This window comes from Candoia aspera, chromosome 4, assembly GCF_035149785.1.
Source record: "Candoia aspera isolate rCanAsp1 chromosome 4, rCanAsp1.hap2, whole genome shotgun sequence".
In the NCBI taxonomy this organism is placed as follows: Eukaryota; Metazoa; Chordata; class Lepidosauria; order Squamata; family Boidae; genus Candoia; species Candoia aspera.
Genome location: NC_086156.1, coordinates 21,663,610 through 21,680,896, shown reverse-complemented (window position 1 = coordinate 21,680,896; position 17,287 = coordinate 21,663,610). Strand labels below are relative to the sequence as shown.

The 17,287-nt window shown below is 38.8% G+C and overlaps 1 protein-coding gene across 1 annotated transcript in view; it reads right to left on the bottom strand.

Annotated features, from left to right (window-relative positions):
- CUBN (cubilin) overlaps positions 1-17,287 on the bottom strand; it is a 174,006-nt gene that overhangs the window by 114,529 nt on the left and 42,190 nt on the right. The window contains exons 22-26 of the mRNA XM_063303562.1: positions 9,637-9,823; positions 7,216-7,376; positions 5,887-6,068; positions 3,496-3,652; positions 2,143-2,330 (exon numbers count right to left, since the gene is read on the bottom strand). Coding sequence (XP_063159632.1) covers positions 2,143-2,330; positions 3,496-3,652; positions 5,887-6,068; positions 7,216-7,376; positions 9,637-9,823 — 875 coding nt within the window. The remainder of the gene's footprint in view (positions 1-2,142; positions 2,331-3,495; positions 3,653-5,886; positions 6,069-7,215; positions 7,377-9,636; positions 9,824-17,287) is intronic.

Here is a 17,287-nt window from a genome sequence, read left to right as displayed (position 1 = left end):
GAATATGTGGAAATCTTCAGGGCCATACAAGGGGAGGGCTGATGATAAGCGGGAAAGCATAGAGCAGTGTTTCCCAACGTTGTCAACTTTAAGATGGGTGGACTTCATCTCCCAGAATTCCCCAGCCAGCAAGCCTGGCTGGGGAATTCTGAGAGATGAAGTCCACCCATCTCAAAGTTGACAACGTTGGGAAACACTGGCATAGAGAATAAGGAAGATGCCTTTGTTGGAGATATGCAGGAACCATTAATCAAAAGGGGGTGAAACATTTCAAAGTTCAGAACAAGTTAACAGTTGGAAGAGGTTCAGGCAGACATCTCCTGAACTCCCTGAAGTAGAAGAAGGAAGAGGAAGTACAGCACAATCAGACTTGCAATTTTCTGTTATTATAGCCAGTCTCAATAAAAGTAGTTTTAGCCTTCCTGTGAAGTTGGTTTTCTGGTCTGGTTTACCTAGTGAGGCTGACAGATAGCACCGTGTGTAGATTGGGATATACAGCAGTAGATGCATACCCATTCACAAGCATGCTAGTTATTCAGACACTGTATGTTCCTTTACTTCTCTCTTGTACAGCTTCTTACCTCTTCTTGCATTGGGATTACTTGGGGAAGCAGACGAAAACCCTTCCCCCAATTCCTAATCACTAACCCTGGTTAAGGTTGCTGTTTCTCCTCTGATGATAACTCACTCCATGAGCCAAATGTGTACGTTGAAAAAACAGGGTTGTGGCATGCCAGGAATAAACAACTTGGAGCATTCTAGATAGTGTGGCAGTAGTTCCCATTATTTCTGACCATTGGCTGGGGTTTATACATCTGGGAGTGGGACCAGATTGCCCCCTTCTGCAATAGATCAATGCAGTTTATAGTTGCAGGATTGTAATTAATTGCTTTCTTGTTAAAAAGGAAAAAGGCACGTTGCTTTGACATGATAGGGTGTGTCAGCTGAGAAACATGCACAACTAAAAATAAACCATTAGTCATTCATTTTGGGATTTGGTTATCTGAGACCCCTCCTCCATCTCTTTTGGTGGCACCATGGAAAAACAGTCTGTTAGTCATTTGAGGCTTATTATAATTAGAGGGCATTTTCTTCTTGCATCCTGTAGATTACTACTGTGGTTTTACTTCTGCTTCAGATGGCCTGATGCTAAATTTCTTAACTATTTAAGGATCAGATGCACAGGCCAAAGCTGAGTAACAAAAGTGGGGGTGCTATATGTTCAATAAAAGCCCCTTGCATTCAGTATTTACTGGGAAGCATGGATCAGTCTGTGTGTAACCAATGCAGATTTCATCTGTAATTACCCTTTTTACTAGCTTACACACACACAATTGTTTAACATCTTAAAATTTTTACAAGAGGGAGTGGCAGGCAGCTAGTACAGCCATGGGCTACTCCCAATCCCATTTTTGTGATATCTGGAAGCACCTAAAATTAATCAAATTGTAAACTCTGGCAGCATGTTGTCCTTTAGCAGGATACGTAAGTAAAAGGAAGAGGGTACCTCTAGTAAAACCCATAAACCAAAATAAAAGGGGAACATGCTTCACATCACAACCATCCACTTTTGGTTTATGATGTTAAAAAGTTATGCAAACACATACAATATACTTAGAGAGCTATAATAGCTCAGCAACTCAAGTACTTTCGAGCATTATGAAAAGGGGCAGATTTTGTTAATGTTAAATGGGTGTGCTGGTCTGATGGAAGCTTAATCTTTAAGGAAGTTAACTAGAAATTAGTTATTAATGGAGAATGAAAGGTACACAAGCAGGTCTGGGCTTTAGAAATTTAAGGACTCCAGGGGATTCATTGCAGAGAGTTTCTGGTCTGGGTTAACATTTAAGAAGAATGCTGTTGTTTCAGCAGTTGTCCACAATCAACTTAGACCTTAAACACAGGAGCAAAGCAATACCTCTGTACGTGTTGCTGACTTTGGCCCTCAGCCTTTCTGAAGTCTCAAACACCTACTGAGCTGGGAAAATGGAAGTTATGGAATGGTTGTCATCTGATTAGAACTTAGAGAAAATGGGAGAGAGAAGTCCTCGGGCTTGCAAGGAACAGAAGGGAGTGCTGCAGGCATTTCCTCACTTAGGGCTGATCTATTTAATACCGCATTTCAAAATATGGATAACATACCTTAACATGATCACGTTCACACCTTTCACCCCCTTTTGTGCTAAGTGCTTGGAAACTGTAATTCAGGGTGTTACCAGTTGTAGTTTGGATGGTCCAGTTGCAATATACACCTGGAGGATAGTTGCTAGGGTAGTCCAAACTCTCCAAAATGCCTTGAGAACGGTTGGCAATTATTATTCCCTGGCAAACTTGGGGGAAAAAAAATTAAAAATATTATGTTTTCTATATTTCCCATGGAAAGCATCCATTGGTATCAGTAGATTCAATCAGCAGTTAGGTGTTTATACCATGACTTTACAAAAAGGATACAGATTTTAATTTTAAAATAAAATACATATAGGCTCTAAAGCCAGAAATAAATCTGGAGAAGGCAAATAACCTCCAATGTAAGAGTAACTTTCCAAAAAGGATCAGAAACATTTTCAGAGCAGAATCCTACCTATTGATCATCTCCAACAAATTCTTCCCCACCTTCCATGCTTGCAATAAATGTCATTTTGGAAAGACAAGTTTGTGAAAGCAATATCTAGGGTATCTGAAATGATGTTATAGCTTTGGGCTATTTGCAGATGAAAAGATTTTCTGATAATTGGCTTGGGACTTTGTGGTTTGAATAAATATCCTGAAATAATATGTGGTTGAAAGGAAAAGAACAGCCCACACATAAGGTGATAGCTAGGAGTCTGAATAACGCTGGATGATTTAGAGGGGTTTTTTTCCAAGTACAGCATAATTAGTAAATCAGTTAGATCTCCTGTGCCATGACCATTTTAACACTATAGAGCAGTGTTTCTCAACCTTGCCAACTTTAAGACGGGTGGACTTCAACTCCCGGAATTCCCTAGCCAGCCATGCTGGTTGGGGAATTCTGGGAGTTGAAGTCCACCCATCTTAAAGTTGGCAAGGTTGGGAAACACTGCTATAGAGAGACAGTTTGAAGTAGCATTTAAAGGCACTGTCAAATTCTAATCCTGCCTTAGGCACAAAAGCCAGCTGGGGGGCTTTAGGTCAGTAACTCTTTCAGTCTGGGAAAAATGCAGTGGCAAACCACTTCTGCCAGATTGTCAGGAATCAAGGCTGACTTAAAGACACACACACAAAGACACACACACACTTGTTGTTACAATGATAAAATGGAATGAACTAATGTACATTGTCCTGAATGTCTAATAGAAAGGGTGGGACAATAGTTAGATTAGCCAGGTCTCTTTTCTCTATTGCAATTCAGGATTACATTTGTCTTTTGCATTAGCCTAAATGTAATATCCACACTTCAAAAGGATTCTATAAGTTCATTTAAAGATGCTGCATATTTATGAACTGGTTGGACTTGATCAAAATATTTCAACTTACCTTGCTTAAAACGAGCAAGGAACCCTCCTCCGCTTAAAGAACCGTCTGTCCTTAATTTTATATACAAATTGTTGCTAGTAGAACGTACTGTGGGCGGCACCTGCTCACCACAGAATTTGCCCAGCATGTTACTATTGCTACTGTTGCCATCATACACCTGTAGTTATTGGGAAATATAAAGATTTTAAAAGTATTAATATGTAGCAAATATATTTTCCTTTGGGTTGAAGTCTCCTCCCGGTTCCTTTATAGATACACTATGTCCATGTAGTTTTCTTGGAAATAAGATTTATGCTGATATCAGCCAGCAGTTAGTACTCTTGAATGTTACCTAATCAAGGTGGGCTGGATGAAAGAGAACAAGCTGAAATTAAATCCAGACAAGAGAGGGACGCAATTGGTAACGAGAAAACTGGACTTGGGGATAGAGGTGAGTTTTGGACAGGATTGCACTCTCCCAGAAAAAGTACGTTCACAGTTTGGGACTACCCCTTGTACCCCAACTGTCAGTGGATTTGTAGATGAACATTGCACAGCTACAGCTAGTACATCAACCATGACACTTCCTGAGCTGGTCAAGCTTGGGGATGGTTATTCTTGCCTTAGTTACAACCATGTTGAATAATGCAACATGAAATTGCAAATTGCAGTTGATGGAAAATGTGATGGCTGGGCTGCTAACTTGCACAAAACAGGGGTCACATCATGCCTGTACAGAAAGATCCACACTGGCTGGCTGCCAATTACCTATGGGGCACAATTTAAAATATTGGCATTGAACTATAAAGCCCAAGTGTCTTATGGCCTGATGATCTATGGGATCATTTTTCTCACTGTGAAACTGCCAGTTATTTACATCAATAAAAGAGATCCTGTTCAGCTATCTACTATACTAGGGAAGAGTCAGCCTTCTCCTGCTGAATCTTCTCCCCAAGGCTGTACATTGGCTTCCACTGTTCCAATATTTAGGAAAACTGCAAAAATGCATCTGTTTCACTAAGGTGTTTAACTGTTCATTGATTTTAATATTATTTTGATTTTAATTGCATTTATTTTACTATTGAGAATCAAAAGTTGCATTTTACTGTTGTAAGCTGCCTTGAGGATTTATATAAGAAGAAAGGTGGAAATATACATTTAATAATAAATACATAAAATTTTATTTTGATTTCCCAGTCTAGTTTATAGCACTTGAATTTCCTGCTGGTCTCCCATACAAGCATAAGCTGGATCCAGCCCTGGAAAAAAACAATTTTTTTCTTCACCAATATTGTTATGGCACTCCTCAAAGCCTATTCTGGATAATACATTTTAAGAATTAAGGTATTTTGATTATGATAGCTTCTATGGATGTTTACTTGTGGGATCAAAATTCAGATGCTCTGATTGTTAAGAAAATAATACTAAGAAAAATATTAGGGTCATTTATATAGCATTTTCAATATGAGTATGAATCTTATCAAGCCATTCTTGGTCCTTCTTCAGGTACAATAAAATATTTCACAAATAGCTTGAAGTGCAAGATTTTTGTGTACATATGAGCAGAGACCTCTATTTATATAGTGTTATCTGTAGGGGGCATATGCACATGAAGGAACGACCTACACCATGTATCATTTCCCTGCTCCAAGGAAAAGCTTGACCTCACTCTAGGAAAAGGTTAAGGTTGAGAAGGAAGGGCAGTTATGGATAGTAGAGCAGACTCTTCCCAAGCCAAAAGAAGAGAGAGCCTTTTTCCTGTCCTACATCTTACATTATTTTATTGGCAGCCCCATCACTGATAGCAGTTAAAGAGTAGCAGTTCCAGCTGACAAGGCTACAGGCACTTTTACAGTCCCATCTTTCCAAGGTTTTAGCAATCCATGAAGCTAACAACTTTATTTTGGAAACAATTGGAAGGAATTTCTTTTTTGCATCCTCATTTTCTACGAAGATTGAGATGAAGCTGAAGTGGTATATATACTATAGAATGCTATCCTGCCCCCTATACAATAGTCTTCAGTTGGATGGGGGTTTAGTACCTATGAGAAGCTATAACTCCAGGCTTGTGTCTTCTGACAACAAGAAATGAAAAAATGCAGAATGCAGCTGATATCCATAAATCGATATAGACATGTCCTATATCATGATGATACTTTCTCTAACCACTGAAATCATAGTGGTTTTTTCCTTCTGTACCTCTCCTTGGCAGTTGTGTGTAATACTCTTTTCCACTGGATATATAGATCTGGGATTACATCCAAGGTGGAAAAGTTGTATTGCACAAATTGGTCCTTACATAAGGATTATGCAATTGATATATTTTTACATCTCATATCCTTAGGACAGTCAATGTTTCAGCTATTATTATTAACTATTATCAGCCTTACCCAGAGGAAATAAGGCACTTACAGCAAGATAATCAAAGTGACAATATGGATGAGACTCTAGATGGAACTGATCGAAATGGATTTCAAATGGACTTCCATGACTTGATTTTAGCAGCCAGTAGCATTCTGCATTTCGGTAATATGGCATAGGATAGTTGGGAGACATGAACATTCCAGAAGAAGTTGCAAGGATTCCACCACAACCTGAAAATAAGTACAAAATTCTAATTCAGTGACAATTGGCCAAATCTGTTCTGGTCCCTAATACCATACACCCTAATCTCTATTCACTTTTAGCAAACTTCTGAGCATAATTATTTATAATCACTTTTTAGGTTAAGCGCACACTTTTAACTTTCAGTATGTTGATAACTTCTTGCCATCCACTGCTGAAATTGGAGAAAAGAGATTCCAGCTGAAGGTCAAGATACATAATTTTTCTTAATATCCATATAGACATCTATAGGGAGAAATGTAAGGATGCAAATATGTACATATTTCTAGATATCTGCCTGTCAATAGTTCAGCTCTTCCCTTCAGCAAACCTTCCAATAATGAAGATAGTAGGCTTTAATTATTATTTGTTCAATTTATATACCACACAACGGTAAATATGCTTGGAGCAGACCTAAAGCCATGAACTATCAAGCATATAATAGAGGTGTCCAGAACACCCATAACGTATCATCAAAATGCTTTATCTCATGGAGGAAAGTCACTTGGTCCCTGTACAGTCTCAAGACAAGGCCAGTCTGCTTTGATGGGTACCTTGCTTGACAAAATGGGGATTCTGTACATGTGCACAAGCTGCTATTCCTGAGCAAAACAACCCAAACACTACATTTGGCTGATTAGAAATGGGAGATTGCTATGCTTCATAGGATTGTTTTGATCAACTTTACTTCAACAATCATAGCAACAATAGCAACCTTTTGAAGATTTGTAGAATCTAAACGTACAACAACTTATTTTAAAATTGGGGAGCTATAACATTATGCAAAGAGCCAAATTTTAAATATGCAGCCCAGGAATGGAATATTTTCTTCTGCCTTAATTTTTGTCATCATCCTTAACCTTTGTAGGATCATACACTGGTGAATCTCTCTTCAGATGGTGTTCTATCATTGTGAGTCTACTTCTGGAAATGGCCTGTTCCTTTTCCAATTCAGGAAAAGTATGGCTTCTCCAATAGATCTCAATAAGCAGTCTGAAGAGTTAATGCAGGGTGGTAATGGCCAAGGAAGATGAAAGAAATCAAGGAAAATGGCCATGGAAAATGAAGGAATCAACATCTTCTCTTCTTATTACTTGCTAGAGAAATAACATGATACATTTGGTATTTTGATTTTACCTGTTGATGTTCCATCCCAGTAAGCTGAGAATCCAGTGCTTGTTAAATATACATCACTCACAAACTTTATCCACAGATTGGCACTATGAGAAATGGTAACAGGAGGCAATGAGGAGCCACAATACTTTTCAAGCAAGGGAGATGTTTCATACCCTCCATCTCTGCAACCAAAAACAAACAAAGAAAAATAAAGGGATGTAAATCATTAAAACTTGGATCTCTAATAAGACTATGCCTACAAAGCAATCGAGCGGGTGGTTTAGCAGTAACAAAATTATCCTTAAACACTTTTATTGTCCTAACAGTCAGAAATCACGTTGAGACGAGGAGTAGGTCTCTAGTGTTTATTACTGCTACATAAAACAGAATCCTAACAAACTGAAGAGGCGTGGGAAACACCCAGACAGATAAACCCCAAAAGTTAAGGCGGGTCTGATCTGTGTCTCTTTGAATGGCTGCTTAATTCGTCAGTACTACGCATGCGTTTTCCCCCCTGGATAGAGGCCCCTTCCAGCTCGCCATCAGTACTCATGACATTTATGTTTAAAAAATCATGCATAAAATTAAATAAAAAGGGAAAAAAATCAAAATAATTTGTACTGCTGTATAAGAAAGTTTTGCCTAAAAGCATGTTCCACTGAAAGAATAGGACTGATTTCTAACTAAATATAGATAAGATTAGGTTGGTAGAACAACAGTCTTCTTTAACCTCTAACCTTATGGAATACCATTTCTATAAATTCCAATCTGGAGGGCACCAGGTTAGAAAAGGCTGTATAGGAATATGAACACATTCAAAGGAATGTTCATTCTTATTACGTGGGTGTAGCCCTATAGACCAGTGTTTCTCGACCTTGGAAACGTTAAGATGCGTGGACTTCAAGTCCAAGAATTCCATAGTGGAAAGAAAGGAGTTGTTTACACAATGCTTAACTGATTTAAGACTGTTAGAAGTAATGGGAAGGAATATAAAGTTGGTTTATTTGATCAAAGTTAAAACAAGATATGTTGTTACTTCCAGCAAGTCCTTTATGGACTTTCTGCTGACACCAGGACTGAAAAGATGATGTTTTATAGATTTGTTTATAGATAAGAGATGAGATATGGGATGAAGAGACAAATGTTTGTAACCTTAGAGGGGACGAAGAGTCACTAAATTTGTTTATACTTGAGATCAGGGTTGGAAGTCACTTCTTATTTCTATTTTCTTTCTTTATTATAACCTTAATTTTCTCTTTCTTCTTTCTTCTTTCTTTTTTTGCACTTTTTAGTCCTATTCTCTTTTCTTTCTTTAAGTTTAGTTTGTATTAGATTTAATTATTATAATCAAAATTTTTAATAAAAATTACATATGGCAAAATAACTGATTTATCAAATTTGCCATTTCCATCAATGGAGTGATGCTTTAAATGTGTAAGGTAAACGTATTGATGAAGACTATACCTATCATAGAGCCAGTTTGGTGTGGTGGTTAAGGCACCAGGCTAGAAACCAGGAGACTGAGTTTTAGTCCCGCCTCAGGCACAAAGCCAGCTGGTGACCTTGGGCCAGTCACTTTCTCTCAGCCCTAGGAAGGAGGCAATGGCAAACTACTTCTGAAATCTTGCCAAGAAAACTGCAGGGACTTGTCCAGGCAGTTGCCAGGAGCCAACAGTGACTCGAAGGCACCAATCACTCACTTACTCACTTACTCTCACAGTGATCTGTTCCCTATCGCCAACATTTATGTCAGCAAAAAATCCTTGACCTTTTGATGCAGAAAGAACAGATAAAACCCTGGAGCAGAGAATGTTGGCTGAATGTTAGGGATGGGAATAAAAAAACTGTTGTAGGATAGAACTGTATATCTGGAATCCTCAACATGAGTAGCTCATATCACAATATTTGGCTGAAATTCCCAGCTTATCTAAAGCTCTTAGCAAGGGCAGGTTAGATAGTGTAGCACGAAATGCGATGGCTTTATACAGGCAGTTGAGGAAAAGGAAGAGACTGCTATGCAAATGGCCTAGAACTGCTATATACACACTGGATCTTTAAAAGATTGCATACAGCTGGGAAAGATCTCTCTGCATTTAAAAAAATTAAGTGCAATCCCTAGCCCTTCTGTGGGTATTCTGAAGGAAAGGATGAACATCAGTTGAGGTTCACAAATACAAGGTATGTTGATCTTGTTGTGGATTCCTTTGGGGAGGAATGCTCCTAATCCCTTCCTTGGTGAAATTCTTTTACTGTACATGCCTGTTCTGGAGAACTAGAAGGTAGTTCCAGGTCATCATGGGGTAGGGAATAAAATACTATCACAGCATAAGGCAGTTTCAAATACAATTACTGTACATTTGCCTGCCTGGCTTAACAGTTCCATGAAGTGAAGTGGTCAACTGTTCAGATGCTATATATGTAGCCAAATGGAAACCAACTTGCCTGATTTCAACATAATCATGCAGACACCTAGCTCCACTCTCCAAAGAGAAATTGGTGAAATGCAAAGCAATTTGTTTGTTGTTTGCCACATGGATCTTGTATACGCATGCCATTTTGTCTGGATAGTTGTTTGGATAGTTTGGTGATGTCAGCACACCAGAGGCTGTTGTGTATTCATGTGAACATACTGGAAAAGAAAAAGAAAAGAAAATAAGTGATGTAATAATAATTATTATAATAATAACTTGAATATCAGGACCTTGCTGAAAAGATAGAACTGAAAACCACTTTTGTGCCAGTCCCATCCCTCATCCTCAATAAAAACAATAAAGGACAGACTGTCTTTGTCCCTTGTTAATAGCTCAACTAAGATATATATTTAAGCTGAAGCATTAGCAAGGGTCAAAGAAGGTTGTGCCTCAGGCTTTATGAAAAGAAATAATTTCAGTTTGATAGTGCATACCATTAATAGAAAAGTGGAGCGTTTTTCTTTCTAATTAAACGAACAAGAACTAAGGAGACAATAAGGAACTTGGTTCTTAGCTTCAGTCAGTTTTTTTTCCCTAGAATGTCTTTTCTGCTCTGCTTGGAAGGACATACCAGACCTTGGAAGCTGACAAACCTAGCTAGATCATAGTCGAAGTGAAAGACGTGGCTTGATCACGTGGCTTCCCTGACAATTCAAGGCATTCTTTTAGCACATTATTTTAAAAAAAGCAAGCGATCATGTGAGAGAGCTGCTTGTCCCAATAGTTTACAATTCCAACATTAAATTCAAATCCTGTTACCAGCACTTAATTTCTGATTCTGCCGTTTAAAAAAAGCTATTGTATCTTGTATAAAAAACCATTTCAGTTTGGGTTCCCCATGGCAAACAGTCCTATTTTAATGTTATTCATAAACATTCAGGATGCTTCCAGATAGATTGCTCTGAGGACTGTTCTTCAAAAGACCTTGCTTTTTCCCCTCAAAAAAAAAAAGACACAAGAAGAGATGGTAAAAAGGGGAGACTTACCAAAGGAAGATGATTACATGGTGGTTTGGGTATGATTTCACAAATGCACACAAGAAGGAATGTAGTGCCTGACTGTCATTCTTCAAAGCAGCTGCATCTGTTCTCAGAATTGTGCTCAGCTGTGAAGGGCAGCAACACAATTCTGGAAGAAGACTCAGTTACTCTAAAGAGTTGCAGAAAAATGCTACATTCACACATCAGCGTGTTCTGAAGGACTGTATGAAGGTGCCTATGACCGCAATTATCTGGAAGCATCCTATTCTCTTGTAACATAATCATTTCATAACAACATGTGCATAGAATTATGGAAACATAGAATTTAGTTGCCCTCTCTACTTTCCCAGAAGGAGAGAGTTGAGTTGATTTCTGAGTTGATTAAAATATTTGAGATTTCCACAGAACTCAAGAAGGGATTTGGAAATCTAAGGAGCAACGGAAAGTGGGCTAGTACATGCATTTTGGTCAGTATTACACAGTGGCCAGAAGAGATTTAATACAAATGACTAGAAAGATTAAATATGAACATCCTGTCTGGCTAGTTTTCTTCCTTGTAGTTCCATCCAAAACCATTACAGTAACTTCTCTGTTTCACATGCTTCCCACTGAGGCAAGGAAAATCTTTTTGGTAATGCAGCATCCAGCAATTGAATTGAATGTTCCTAATGTGAATTAGAAACAAAGTAGGCAGAAAAGTTTTATTTTGCAGTCTTTGTTGGGGTGGGGGGGAAGCCCCATAGAACTTTTTCTATGTCAATAAAAACTTCTATTGTATTAATTTTCTACATATGAATTACATTTTGGAAGAAAAGAGTGATTATATGGCATATCTGAACAGAAATGTTTGATCAATATGCAAAAATGGCAAGATCTAACTGGCTTTCAGTCCAGCCAGTCTAAATGCTCAACTTAGCTCTACAGTGGAAAGGATAAAACTATTGGATGATTAACTGTAAAAATAGTCAACAGAAGATTAAAATGCCATTTGGCGGCCTCTTACTGATCTACGCTTGCACAACAAAGCTAGAAAAATAAGGCTGGTACCTTTCTTTCCATCTGTTCCCCAAAAGTGAAACATTCATTTTGCAAAAAGTCGTATTTTAAATGCCAAGTGAAGATTCTTGCATCAGTGATAATTGTTTAAATCTGATCCTTCATAGTCAAGGGAGCTCCCTGGAGAATTAGTATTTTCTACTAGTATTTGCAACTTCCTCCAATTTTTCTTGCATCCGCTACAGAACATATTCTTTTCTGTAGGCTATGGAAGTAGCTATTAGGACTTGAAATCCTACTGTTGCTGGCACAAGGCAACAGGATTAACTGACTTAATCTGATCAATTCAGGGAAGGGGAGTGCAAACAACAAGCTTTTGTGGAGAACTTCAAAAGCAAGCTTGTTTAGAAACATTTAGTCCAAGCTATTTCAAAATGAACCTTTATCTTTTTTTTTAGCATGCATTGGCCAAGTATGGCATTCATTTCCAAATGTTGCTCATTCATTCAAGAAACACTGAGTAAAATCTTCCATGAGTTTATCCGGCCTTCAGTGGCAAAGGGAGATCTGATTTCAGCTGTTTATGCTCTAATTACAGTCAGAGTGGACATTACTCTCAACTGGACTGGTAGCTCCTCTTTAAAGTGTAGATGGGCAATGCAAGTCTCCAGGTAGACTCATGGGCAGTTAGACAGCCTGGCTCCCTTCTGGCCTGCTACCAATGGAGTGGTCAGGAACAGATCATCATGTGTATATACAGAATGGGGTTGACAACTTGTGGCTTTTTGTGGCTGCCAGAGCCAAGAGCAGGAGGAGCCCAACACCTTGACCCTTGGTTGGAGAATTTTAAGAAGTCAAAAGTGGGCTGTAAGGCTGCAACTCATGCCCTCGTCAGACTAGTATTTTCCTATTTTGAAGGCATTAGGAGGAAAGGGGGACCCTTAAGTCTTTCCTGTCAGTCCTGGAACCCCCTAAAAATGAGCTGAAAAATTTGGTTCTGCCCAATCTGGCGATGGCAAGATAACAGCTAAACACCCTGCAACTGATGGAGACCAATCATGCTTTTGAAGGGCAAACTCTTAAGCAAGCTTTGTACCTTCCCTGGATTTTACTATTTCTATTTTAATTTTTTAAAATAATAAGCCAACTTCTGGAACTACTTTGTAAAACATAGTGTATAGATCCATAAAATAAAAATGATTACTCTTTAGCATTTCAAAATATGGCCACTAATCATCTTACTTCATGACACTTTTTAGCCAGGGGATCTCCATGTGTTGTTGGGATATAAATTGCATCATCCCTGACTAATGGCCGTGCTTCCTGGAGCCTGAATCCAATAACATCTGTAGAGTACCAAATGTTCCCTGCATCCCCCAGTTCAAACTTATTCATTAGAATCACAGGAATTTAAAGATACATCCTAAATTGCCCAAAAGGTGAAACCAGAAGGAATAGAAAAGGATTGCTTTGTGATAAGTAGATCTCAAAAGACATATTAGGCAGACCATCTTGGAAAGGTTTATTCCAAATGACAATTTATCAGTCTTGGCTGTCAGAATTATGCTTTTTATTTAAAAAGGTCCAGAAAATACAAGAAGTTATTACTCAGCTAATACTAAACTAATGCCAAGTTTGACTTCGTTGGGCTACTGCCTGGAAGGGTTATGATAAGGGATGTAAGAGCACCAGAAAATGAACAAAAATGAGAATTTCTAATTTCATAACGTATTAAAGGCTAAGCATAAGGTTCACCAAACAAACAAAGTTAAAATGGCTATAGTATGTATGAGCAGGATCTGGATGACCTGATAAGCCACAGATTTAGCATGAGCCAGCAGGGTGTTATAACTGCCAAAAAAGCCAGCGCAGTATTGGGTAGCATCAACCAAGGTACAAGGTTGAGATCACAGGAAGTGATAGTTCTGCACTACACTGCACCAGTCAGACTGCACTTGGAGTACTGTGTCCAGTTTTGGTTGCCACAGAACAAGAAGGATGCTGAGGAATTGGAAAGAGTACAGAGAAGAGCAACCAAGAAGGTGAAAGGCTTGGACATAGGCTCTTATGAAGAATGGTTAAAAGAATTGGGTATGTCTAGTGCAAAGACAAGGCTAAGGGGAGATATGACAGCATTCTCCCAATACTGGAAGGGCTGTCACAGTTTGGATTTACAGTAGTCCTTGGTTAACAACAGCAATTGGGACTGCAATTTCCACTGCTAAGCAACACGTCATGTGATTGCACTGCTTAGTGACAGCAGTTCCAGCACTTCCGGTTGCTGCCATTCAGCAAATCCTGTGATGTTGTTCAGTGCGACATCACATGGTCGCCATTTGTGATCTCCTGCCAGCTTCCCCATTGTCTTTGCTTGTCAGAAGCCAGCAGTGAAGGTTGCAAATGGCAATTGCCTGACCATGGATCCTCTAGTCTTAAGTGCTATATCTGGAGGTTTTGCTTGAAAAGGAAGCTGATATTGTAGACCTCTATTTATCACATCACTCAACATTTATGATGAACTAAAAAGAATCAAGAGTTGCTTGGTCCTACCAAATTGTTTATCTCTGGCAAACCAATATTCTGAAGTATTAGAATCACAGGGTTGCAAGGGATCTTGGAGATCTTCTAGTCCAATGCACTACCTAGGGTAGGAATCCTTAGACAGAGACCCAGGTCAGCTCTGTTATAGCTTACTTAATGATGCCTAACTGAACAAGCCACAGTTGGGTAGGTTTATGAGAACTGAGGAGAGAGCCAACATTCTCAGGCCAGAGATGACAGTTATGTAAATAGACCATAGCTATTCAGCTTTAAGGCCACTAAATGCCATACCAATAGCCTATTAATCCATAGAAAGGATGGAGAAAGAAGCAACAAGTTTAAACCACCATAGATATAAGAGTCATTTGCACATTCTCACTGACAATTGGCAAGCCACTGTTCTGTATGGCTTCAATCTTATCTCCAATAAAATTCATTTCTAGTCAGAAGCAGCCTACAGAGCCAGGGCCAAAAGGAAAATGGAGAAGATGCTGGCAATTTTCCATCTAGGACACTCACAGAAAAATGCAGGATGTCACGGCACATCTGGATCTACCATACACATGAGTGGGCAGACGAGCAAACAAGAAAAGGAACAGTAAGTGCAGGATGATGGTTAACCATTCCAACAAAAGGAACTGTTTCTTAATCATGTGAGTGAGGAACTTCTGGCCTTCTAGATTTTGCTGGATAACAGTTCTCATCAGCCCCAGCCAGCATGGTGAAAAGTGAGGGATGCTGTGGTTCAGCATAATTTAGAAGGTCCAAAATTCTCCACCTCTGGTTTACCATAGCGCAAGCAGCATCCTTCTGTTGGAATGGCCAAAGCATGAACCATGCCAATGAAACCAAGTTACATAGGCCTTAAAGCACATAAGGTTAGTCTATATATTATTATAAAGTAAGGAGGCCAGCTTCTTCCAGGTTGAAGTGCTAAAGAAACATTTATTTTAATAGAAGTTGACATCTAATTTTGTTTGCTACAATAACTATGGTAAAAATGGATTTTTAGACGAGTTTTTGTTCTGTTTTGTTTTAGTTACTCATCTGTTTTGGAATGCTTTCATTTCCTAACTCATTCATAACTGCCAGATTTTCTGTAAATATTATTCCAGGGCTATCTGTTTAGAGGAATCTGTTACTTCTTGGAAGGCCCATTGAATCCTGAGTATGCTCAGAGAAAGGAAGTGCTAAATACACCTCTGTTGTTTGAAAGTTACATAAGCAGCCATTCATTTTATGACTTTCAGTCATAACTGCTTTGCCCAGACTGCTCTGCTCTACCAGTAACATTTTTCTTGCCTGGTATAGTTGCAAATCATTTAGATAGTTGGGTGCCATCAAGTTTGGTTCAGCTCCTGGTAACTGCATATGCAGACCACTGCAATTCGCAAAAAAAAAAAAAATATCTAAATAGATTGGTTGAATTGATCTCCAGCACTGCCTTCCTTCTCAAAAAAGGAAGAAATGCAAACAAGCTGGAGGGAATGGGGAAAACTGTCCGTTTTGGCTTCTAACACTTTGCACACATGCACACACACACCCTGTAAAATCAGGGAAAGGATGCAGACATTGCTTCTTGAATTCTTTTCCACCTCTTAAAAATAGCTCTCTTCTGGGTCATGTGACCAGGAGGGAGGACGGCAGAGGGTTCGTATGGATGAGTTGGCAACATTCCAACCACTGCTCAACAATCTCCCACAAGGATGAATTGATGGATTTTTTTTCTCTCATTTTTTTTCCCTTTACAGCTGAATCCAGCCCATTTTCAAACTCCATCTTTCTTTTGCCAGTTTCTCCCCAAGAGAAATCACAGCACGATTCAGTCTACTTTTTAAAAAATTATCCTGCTGATGAGCAGAGTCCTGACTCGGTTTACACAATTCCTCTCCAACATTCTGCAAGCTAGCAAGCAAGCAAGCAAGCAAAACTCCTTCCTCTCAAAAAGAGACTAAACTAAGGTAGTCTATTTTATTTTATTTATTTATTTTCAAGATGTATAAGGCCACCCAACTCAAACGATGTGACTCTGGGCGGTGTACAGCGTAAAAAACTAACAATAAATTGAAGAAAGGGAACATCCACTGTATAACCATAAGCCATTACAATATATAAATGCTAAATATAAAATGGCAACCAGCACATAACACAGAGGGGAACTCTCACTCAATTGGTCCCTAATGCCTGGGGGAATTGCCGAGATTTCTACATCCTGGCCTGCTTGCTTAATTTGCAGACCGCCTCCCTCCAATCACATCTACCCATCCCATCAGATCCAGCAGGAGAGAAATGTTATGGGTCCCGTCCATTAAAGAATACCTCCTGGTGGAACCTGGGAAGAGAGCATTTTCTGTTGCTGTGCCTGCACTGTGGAACATTATCTCCCTGGAAATCAGACTGGCCCCAGCCATGTTCACCTTTCACAAGGCTGTTCAGATGTACTGAGTTTGGGTCCCAGAAATTTCAGCTGTTTTAATTATTTTGAAAATTTATACCCTGCATTTTAGCCAGAAAGAGTCTCAATAGAGCATACACTTCAATAAAAAGAGATAAGCCCTGCCTTCAGGTTGGCAATCTAAAAAGACATGGCACCAAAGAGAAAAAAAGAAAGCATGGAGAAAAAGAACACAAATATTCATCTGCAATTCTTAAGACTGTACGGAACTCAGCTTCTCCTTCTGCCATAGTCTGATGGGATTCACTATTGTGAAACATTGACTAGATTCCAGTATTTCACTAAGCTGTAATATAATTTATTTGGTTTGGCTTACTATGTTATATGAACCCAGCCACTTGATTTGTGAAATACAGTTTATGGCTTAGTGCTATATTGGCTTATTTGACAAACTGTGGTTAATCAATGGATGATTGGATGATGCATCAACAAGATTACAAATTTCTTAGTTCCAGTCTAGTCTTATCCCACCTTCTAGCTAATCTAAGAAAGAAGAAAATGAAGAATAATTTGATTCAAGGTACAATAGACTCTCAGTTAACGGGCACTCATGGGGATTGGTAGATGTCGGATAAATGTAGTTTCTGGTTGCTTGAGAGTTACTATTAAATTTTATTTGAAGTATTATTAATTCGATTTTTTTGCCAGTT